General features: G+C 43.6%; 1 protein-coding gene across 1 annotated transcript in view; it reads left to right on the forward strand.

Moving 5' to 3' along the window:
• The window catches only part of LOC147603740 (SNARE-like superfamily protein), an 18,814-nt gene extending 9,167 nt beyond the window's left edge, over window positions 1-9,647 (forward strand). The window contains exons 4-7 of the mRNA XM_086796052.1: window positions 7,788-7,961; window positions 8,132-8,191; window positions 9,040-9,115; window positions 9,340-9,647. Coding sequence (XP_086652178.1) covers window positions 7,788-7,961; window positions 8,132-8,191; window positions 9,040-9,081 — 276 coding nt within the window. The 3' untranslated portion in view covers window positions 9,082-9,115; window positions 9,340-9,647. The remainder of the gene's footprint in view (window positions 1-7,787; window positions 7,962-8,131; window positions 8,192-9,039; window positions 9,116-9,339) is intronic.
• The last annotated feature ends 304 nt before the right edge of the window (window positions 9,648-9,951 follow it).

Below are 9,951 nucleotides of genomic sequence, written 5' to 3' on the forward strand. Positions count from 1 at the left end.
ACATGTGTTGGTACAATAGGTGCATTGGTTGATACAAGTACAACATGTAGTGGCTAGTACAATAGGTATAGTGGTTGTACAATAAGTACAATGACTGTATAGCAAGTACAATGGTTGGTAATTGGAATTGCATTTGCAATACAATAGGTGCACTCAGTGGTACAGCAAATACAATAGCTGGAAATCATAAAACAATGATTAAAAAGCCTTGCCTTCAATATTTCTTTGCAATGGAAGCCTTCAAAACAGTTCCCAAGAGCCGGTATACTTCATGGGCAGCCTTCGAGAGAGAGAGAGAAAGAATGTTCTGGATCTAGCGCTGCTGTGTCAAAGGTCTGCACCTAGGTGGGCGTGGACGTCAGGCCTGTCGGATCTGGCATGCTCTCTCAATGGTAACCCCTCGCTGATGGGTGTTTTGGGTAGGTGCTAGTGGGTCTGCCTGAGCTGGGGCTCCTCCTACTCACGGGTAGGACGTCTGCTCACCTTAGGGGTTGTATGGGCAAAAACTGTGTGAGGACGCTCTGTGATGTGCCCCGTCCTGGTCTCTGTGCCCTGAATAGTCTATCTCTGTGGCGACACATCTTGAGGGTCTAGCCATGTAATACGGATGTTTCGAAGCCCGCCTAGAAGCTTGCTTCGGAAAAGATTCCCTGTGCTGCTTACCACGTATGCAAGAACTGCAGCATCCTTGCCTGCTGCCAACATCTGGCAAGCCAACCACCATCTGGTCTCGGAAAGCTTGCCGCAGTGCATCCACATTTAAGTGGCCAAACCAAAAGTGCCACAAGTCACCAACTTGAGAACCTGTCAAAGAGGAGAGTGCGGAGAGTTTGTATATACCATTCTCCAAGCCGCCTTCCCAAACAACCTAGCTAGCCGCCGGTCTCACGGTCCCGTAGAGCAACAGAATGCTCCTCAAACTCCACCTGGAAGCAAGTCTTGCATACCTCATGCATTGACAAGAGGTGAAAACCAAGTACTGGGACGTAAAGAACATGAGAGCCTCTGCCATTGAGAATGACCTCCATCTGATTCTCACTGTGTATCGGAATTGTGGAATTGTCGCCAATGAAAATGTGACCTGATTGCCGTTTCAGATCCAGAAAGAAGTCACGGGAAGGAGTCCCATATGCCGTAGTTGTCACGATTGTGACTAACTCTCTTAATCTCTCCCTAATTACTCCTCAATCCCTCATTAACTGTAAAGATACTTGTGAAGGGTCACACCCTTGCACATGGGTCACTATCAAAGGACATGTCTATTCATTAAAAGACACATCCCTAAGTCCAAAGGACATAATCATTGATTCAAGAGTGACACCTCTTCCCAGGGATGTGCCTCTTCAGTTGTACCCTTTCGGCCTCTATTTAAGAAAGGGCCCCGTCTCAATGCAATCACTCAGTCTTTTCTTGCAGTATTTGTCTTATGTTCATTAATTAAGTCTTAATCATGTTAATAAAGCTATAAAAGCCTTAGAGTGGTATCAGAGCAAACTTTTTCCGTCCTGTGACATGCCCGCAACCCTAAAATCAGTCCTAACCCTAACCCTAAAATCAGTTAGCCCAAACCCTAAAATTGGGTGTAGCAAGCAGGAGAGAATGCCCCATCAAATTCAGTCCCAAACTCCCAATTTTTGCTGATTAATTTTGGGCCAGCCATATGCAGGAAACTCTTTAATAAAGGCAAGACACGAAGCAACCCTTCAATCCGGAGGCTTACCTTTTAGCTAGCACCCTTTCATGGACAGGCACCCCTCCCATGAGCAGTTGCACCTCTTCGTGGAAACTCCTCAAGTCGGCTGCCGTTCAGAAGCGCACGCTTGCTTGCTGATTTTTTTTAAAATTAAAAAAGGGGTAAACCCACATCATAAACTTACCCAAGGGTTAAGCCTCTAAGGCCTTAATTGCCACGTGTACAAACACATTTAAAAAAAAAACAAAACAAACCTTACGGGCCTTCCAATCGGCGCCTAACCGTTCGGCCGTTTCAAGCCTGCACCCACCGCCACCCTGCCCACACCTTCAGTGCGCCGGCCTGCTGCCTCTCTTCATCGTATTCAGCCCTCCTCCTTGTTTGTGATATGCTGACTACTCCCGTGCTTGGACCAGCCTCTTGCAGTTGCTGATTTCTATTGGATTGCCGGCCACCATCTCCTTGGTGCTTCTTCTACAGCAACAACATTCATTATGGCAACCTTCTTCAAGTGTGATTTTTCCATTTTCTTGGGCATTAAAATCTCACATAATGTGGAGTATTAGAATATCAAAAACCTGCCACTTCATTCTTTTGCGGGCTCTCCACTCATCTGGGGCCAATATCACTTTTTACGGGTTTAAGAGCACCTCTCCCAGATCACGTGGACACACATTACCCTCTTCTCCCACAGCTTATGGCAGAGGAAACCTATGAATTCAGTTATTTACAGGATACACCCTCACAGTCCATAGTGCCCTCTCCTACCCGTGGTTCTCCACCGATTACAGGATACACCCTCACAGTCCATAGTGCCCTCTCCTACACGTGGTTCTCCACCGGTCTCTGCCCCTGTTCCAGTGAGCCCCCCTCTTTACAGCCCACTCATTATCGTGTTCAGATAGCCACATCGACTTCTCACGTTCGAGAGTTCGATGTGTGGGTGATCTGTGTTCGTACTTCTACACAGGATCTGGATCATTACTGTTTCATGCTCAGGCACCATCCTTATCTGGGCGCTATCCTTCTCGAGTGCAGCATCATTTTTCATGAATATTGCACCTATTCTGAGAACGTTTATCCAGCTTCGTTCACGGTGCGCCCTTCTACACCAGATTATACACCGTTGACGCCCCTACCCCTATACTTCTTCTCCAGTAGCAGACTCGTGCGAGCCCAATCCCAAAGGATCGTCCTTACTATACTAGATGGTCCATAGCCACTTCACCAGTACGTAGCCTCTCCTCACGGGATTTCCAGATGCCGCACCCTCCAGTCGATGGTTAAATCTAGAGCCGAGCGGCATCATCAGTAGCAAAAACCCCCAAAGCCTTGTCACCCTGCAGCCTCTACATCAGCATCTTCTCTCATGGCTGAACCTGTTGACACACCGTTCCTCCAAAATGGCAGCAAGCTTTGCAGCAACTTCAGCAGCAGCAGTTCCAACAGCAACTCCAGGAGTCCATGGCATCACAAATTCAGCAACTCCACACGGATCGCCACTCCTACACGAGTTCCGTACCAGTAGTAGATGTTTCAGCAACGGTACCAGCGGATGCAGACGTCATTCCTTCCGAGGTAGAAGGTGACGACCTTAAAACTCTTTATCGTCTTTTACAAGCCAGTAAAACAAAGAAATTGGAAATTAAACTCCTTGAATCTTATGGTGGCCAGCGCAATAAGCGCATCTTAGACCAATGGCTCTACAAACTGCGGTTGTACTTTGAAACCATGACCCTTTCTGATTCCAAAAAGGTGATTTTTGCGGTATCCCTCCTCACAGGCACTGCTTTATTGTGGTGGCAACGACGACAGCACGCTGGAAAATCGGTTACAATGTGGGAAAAACTCGAGCGGGTCCTCCGTAAGCAGTTCATACCTGCCAATGCGGATTCCCAAGCCTGTACTCGCTTACGCCATTTCGACCAAACTAGTGCCTTGGCCTCTTATATCTCCCAGTTCACGAACTTGATACTGGAGATTGATTCCTTGTCCCTAGCGGACGAACTTCATGCATTCGTTGAAGGTCTTAATTCCACACTGCGTGCTGATGTTCAGAAATATAATCCTGTCGATCTTGCCGATGCTATACGTTACGCTGAGCGCGTTGTAGACATTAATTCTCGAAATTCGGCCTCTTCCGGTTGAGCTAATGCCTTTCAGAAAGCCAATGGGTCTCGTATGAACCGAGGTAGTCGAAGAGAATCTTGTGGCCCTTCTACCTCCCGGTCTAATCCCCAATAGAATAATTCTCAACATCCTCGCTGATCAGAAGGATCGTCCTCTTTTCAGTCATGATGTCCTCAGTCCTTCCAACCATGCAGCTCAGATCGTGGACGGGACCAAGGACGTGACCAATCTTGCAATCCTCGTCCTTCCATTGTTCCTTTTGGATGGGATCAACAAAAGACAGGATCGTGCACAATTTGCAATGGACCTCATCGTTAGTTTGAGTGCCCCAAAAGACTAACCCATTGACAGAATTCTAATGTTGAACCCTCCACTTCCGAGGAGAAACTCCCAGTTTGCTGACAAAGGAAAGCGTGCGGTTAATCACCATGCTATTGCACATGCTTCGGTGATCACCGCTACTGCCACAGCTCAAGCTGCCTCTTCACCGTTGCCCCAGGGGTCTACTCAGGTTTTGGTTCTTCAAGGTTCTATTTCCAGTCACCCTATTCATGTGCTCATTGACAGAGGGTGTTCTCATAACTGTGGGAACCACCTTGACCCAGAGATTGAAGATTCGGACTTCTCAAAGTGCTGTTATTTATGAAGTAGAGCTTGTCGATGGTTCCACATCATTGTGTAACACCGTTGCCAAACACCTCTCCTTTCGAATTCAGCACTATCGTGACAAATTGGATTTCCAAGTCACGACTTTGGCACATTATGATATGATCCTTGGTCAAGAATGGTTGTATCAATATGATCCCCTGATCAGTTACCGGAACCATTCCATACAATTTGCTCAAAATGATACGCTTGTGGCACTCGAAGGCATCAGAGACCAACCTTCTATACCAACCCTTTCAGCTCTTCAAGCAAAACGGTGGGTCCGCAAGAGTGGTTGTTTCTTAGCTTTTTAAGTGGTCTATTCAGCCAATGATCCTCCCGAGGACATGGATACGAAGGTGATGTACCTAAAGCAACCTTTCTTTGCTCCATACGTGGATCTTTTTCCTCAGGAGCTTCCTGCGGTTCTCCCACCTTGGCGACCAGTCGACCATGCTATAGATCTCCTTCCTGGCAGTGCTCCACCTACTCGTGCTCAGCGACAACTTACTGAACTATTGGAGAAAGGACATATTCGACCAAGCGAGTTTCTTTTACGGAATCTTAGGAGATACAGCGACAACTTACTGAACTTTTGGAGAAAGGACATATTCGATGAAGCAAAAGCCCTTTTGGAGCTCCAATACTTTTGTAAAAAAGAAGGATAAGTCTATGTGCCTTTGCATCGACTATCGTGCCCTTAATAAGTTGAATATCAAGAATAAGTATCCTCTTCCATGCATTGATGAATTGTTTGATCAATGGCTCCATGCAAAGGTCTTCTCCAAAATTGATCTTAAGTCTGGATATCATCAGATTCGTATTTGCGAAGGTGATGAATATAAGACAGCTTTTCGCACAAAATATGGTCGTTACGAGTACCTGGTCATGTCATTCGGGTTAACCAATGCCCTGCAACATTTATGAGTCTAATGAATGATCATTTTCGTCCTTTTCTGGACAAGTTCGTTATTATCTATCTTGATGAAATCTTGGTGTTCAATTGTAATATGGAAGAACACAAGGCACATCTTAAGATCGTTTTCCAGGTGCTTCGTGACAATGCTCTTTACATTAATCCAGGCAAAAGTGAATTCTTCAAAACATCCTTGGAGTACCTCGGACATGTTGTTTCAGCAGACGGTATTTCTGTGGATCCGAAGAAAATACAGGTTATTGTCAATTGGCCAACTCCTACAAACATCCATGATGTTCGTTCTTTCTTGGGACTTGCCAACTTCTATCACACAAAGGTTCATCGATTTTTAGAAATAGCTGCTCCTCTCACAGCTCCTACATTCCAGTGGATTGAAGCTGCAACACAAGCTTTTGAAAGTTTAAAGACAGCTTTGACAACAACTCCTGTCATGGCTATTCCTAACCCTACTCTCCCCTGTGATGTTTATACAGATGCTTCTGATATTGCCACTTGTGCCGTCTTGATGCAACAAGGACGTGCTATTGCATTTGACAGTCATAAGTACTCTGCGATTCAAGTAAGATACCCAATATATGACAAGGAATTTTTGGCTATTGTTCATGCCTATCGTGCATGGAAACATTATCTCCTTGGTGCGGACTCAGTGGTGAAAACAGATCATCATTCTTTGAAATACATCTTCACGCAGCCAGTTATGAATGCTAGGCAAGCGCGTTGGGTTGAATTCTTAGCCAATTTTCATATGACAATTGAGTATGTTCTTGGTCTTACCAATGTGGTTGCGGATGCCCTCAGTTGTATGCCCCCAGCTTCGGTCTTGGCTATTTCTACAGTTGAAATGGATATACCTCAAAGTTTCAAGGACCGTTATTCAAAGGATTGTGATTTTGGAAATGCATTTCGAATTCTCAATTCTCAGAATGCAGCTCCTTCCGAATTGAAGATTTATGGAGTATATACATTAGTGGATGATTTACTATATTATCAGGATCGTATTTGTGTACCTCATGATACTCATGTTCGAAGAGTCTTGGTGAAAGAACATCACGAGGTCACTTATGTTGCACATCCAGGTATCAACAAGACATATCGTCTTTTGACGGCTACATACTATTGGCCTTAAATGAAGCAAGATGTTATTAAGTTTGTCACAGCATATCTTTCGTGCTAACGTATGAAAGCTAGCAGACAAGCTCCAGCTGGTCTTCTTCAACTACTTCCAGTTTCCAATGAACGTTGGGAAAGTATTAGTCTAGATTTTATCACTTCATTGCCACGTTCTTCTAAAGGCAATACACAGATTCTTGTGGTGGTTGACAGATTTTCTAAGATGACACATTTCATTCCGTGCAAGAAAGCAGCCCAGGCTTCGGATATTGCAATACTGTTCATACAGTATATCTTCAAACTTCATGGGTTGCCAAAATCTATAGTTTCTGATCGAGATCCAAAGTTTACAAGACATCCGGATTCAAAAGATCCTGGCTCGCCATCAAGTAGCCTCATCCTCACAGTAGACTATCGACATCTCTAGCCATCTTGTATCACCCATGATGGACATCCTGGATGGGCCCTTGCCTGACATACAGGGTTGATCGACTGTTTTTATTGAGCTCTCCCATATCCCATCACTTATTGTACCCTATACCTGGCATAGTAGGATCTAGATTTTTCATCTTGTATAATCCTTCTAGTTTGCTGTTGCTTTTTCTTATTTTATCCATGACGGGATTTCATGGACATCATGTACATATCATTTTGGTCTCATAGACCCTTCGGGTCTTTTGAAGACGTTAATATAACTTTCTTTCTTTCTTTCTCTACACACATGTCACACACACCATTGATATCTTCCATCCACCATAGCTTAGCTTGGACCATGCAAACCCTAAACTTAACAGGCTCTGATACCATGTGCAAAATCATGGTGGATCAAGTTGAGGGCTAGCGACATAAATCAAAGATAATTCTGATAATAATGAAGATAATTAACAAAAGTTCAACCCATCAAATCAATGAATTAATTAAATGATGAGAGTCCTTGTATAGCTCAATGAGCATTTTTCACAACCATGCTTCCCCTCCATCACCACATTTCCAACATCCTCTTGGTAGCCATAGTTAGGAGGGGATTTCTGCTACCTCCTGCTTCAGCTGATTGTTTCTCATCATGTCCCCAGCTAATTTGGATGATCATCACCATAAGTGTCTACTGGACTTGAAAGTGTTAAATACATCATGCCAAGAAACTGGATGTATTGTTTTACCCTTTTTTTTGTGTGTGTGTGTGTGTGTGTGGAGAGAGAGAGAGAGAGAGAGAGAGAGAGAGAGAGAGAGAGAGAGAGAGAGGCATTCTAAGTCTTCCTTTTTGACATGTAGTTTCGAACACACAAGGTCATATACAGAAGATATGCAGGCCTTTTTTTCTCCATGTGTGTCGACATTACCGACAATGAGCTAGTTTACTTGGAGAGCATCCATTTATTTGTAGAGATTTTGGATCATTTCTTCAGCAATGTTTGTGAACTTGACTTGGTTTTCAATTTCCACAAGGCAAGAAAAATCTGGTGTGGCTGTTCAGTTTATCTCATACAGAGATTTCAGCTTACGCAAGTTCAAATTATTTGTTGACGGGGGGTTTGAAACACCCATAGAGGGGGTTGCGTTCCAAGCTGGTGTCAAATATTAAAGTTTTTTGAACTTGCTTTTTATTGTGCTTGCAGGTTTATTTGATTTTGGATGAGTTCATTCTTGCTGGTGAATTGCAAGAAACTAGTAAAAAGGTTTTTTAATGCAAACTCTTTTCACAGTAGTTCGTCTTCCTCTTTCCCCTCCTGGTCAATTAGTGTCTTTTTTGGTTTGTATCAATGGCTGAGAAGAAAGGATTATAATTTTCTTTTAATGTGTCAATGCTATCGTTGTGTTTGTTGGGGCTTGCCATTTGTGATCATTCTATTTGTCATGCTTTTGTATCTTTGTTTTATTTCATACGACTTGTAATTTTTACATCCAAAGATTGATTTGATTCGTTATTTACTTCATGCGAGAGTCATAGCCTGGTACTTGATGGGGCAAGTAGTTTTGCATTGCTGAGAAGAAGGTTTCCACAAAATAGTGTTTCTCAGCCTGCATATGCCAGGCAGGCTTCACGTGTTTGCGACCCCTATTGCTTAGGTGCGAGTGTTGCATCATGTGGATAAGACCAAAGATCTCTCTTTCTGTGTGTGCGCGCGAGCGCGAGCAGGCATCACTCACGTGCAGCACACGTATATGCTGCCGTCTAGAGGCAGCTACTCGTCATAATGTCACAATAGACATACCCTACAGTACCAGTCACATGCAAGCGCCTAGAGGCAGCTGGTCATTTTGATGTTGCAGTTGGGGTGCCCTGTGGTCCTGGTAGTCGCTCTCGTAGAGACACTCTATGGTTCATCCTCATCCTCATCATATATGAAGTGTGTAAACACCCCGGCTTTGCACTGACATTCTTTCGTCTCAAGGTATGTTTCATGAGTTTATCTGTATCTAGTTTAAAGAGAGGGCCACACATCTCTGATCATCACACTGAATGACTTGGCATAAAGGACTGAATTCCTCCCCCTGAAATCTCTTAGTGTGGGATGTTCTGCAGGCAATCATTGAAAGGATGGCTGAATTGGAGCGGCAAGAGTAGCTGTTGATCCATCTTGTTATTCTTTCAGGAAAATGTGAGCTTTCTTACTTGTCAGTTCATGTCCGGCAGTCCAAAAGAGAAATGTGAAGGAAACTCGCTCACTGCTATGTGAATGCAGATCTTATACCTGTGGTTATAAAATATTACCCTATCCATTATCTTGATGCAATGTTTCTGAATTTGTCATTGATAATTCCTTACAAATCATTAGGGGTTTTTAAAGCCTATAAGGACTTTTGTATGTTGTTCATGCTACAGATGAGGTGGCAATGGATATCGATTGTCTTCATCAAGATCTTTGGAAGGTTGTTGCAGCTTGCTACAAGGATGCCGGCAGGTCTGGTACCTGTGTGTTGCGTGCCTGAAATAACCTGAACAAATTTGGAGCGAGTATTTCTCATCTTGTGGATGAGCAGACCCATGGGAGGCACAGTCCTTTTTTGTGTATTTCTGTGCTGTGTTATGGAGTTTAAAAGCATTTGTTCAATTGCTCTTGAGAGTGTTTGGCTTTTAAGGAAATGTACATGACATACATTTTTTTTATATCTTTCATGGATTATCCATAATCTAAGAGTAACATCCATTTCCATAAAAGAAAAACAGTGTGCATGCAAAAGGAAAAAATATACAATGCAGAATTTGAGATCATTGTCTCTACTTTTGTGCATTGATGACACTAATTATGATATATAGAAGAGACTAGTTTGGCAATGCAGTCCACTACTAGCTTTCAGCTATGTCTTTCAAGCTAATACATGTGAAATTCAATTCCTCCCAACGTTTGAGAGCTGACCCAAGGTCATATCTAGTAGCATGAGTGCAATTAGAATGAACCTGGACACTTGCTGACTTCTTGTGTTGCAATAAGCT

Source organism: Cibotium barometz, chromosome 63 (genome assembly GCF_041138505.1).
Source record: "Cibotium barometz isolate CiBa-2024 chromosome 63, ASM4113850v1, whole genome shotgun sequence".
NCBI lineage: Eukaryota > Viridiplantae > Streptophyta > Polypodiopsida > Cyatheales > Cibotiaceae > Cibotium > Cibotium barometz.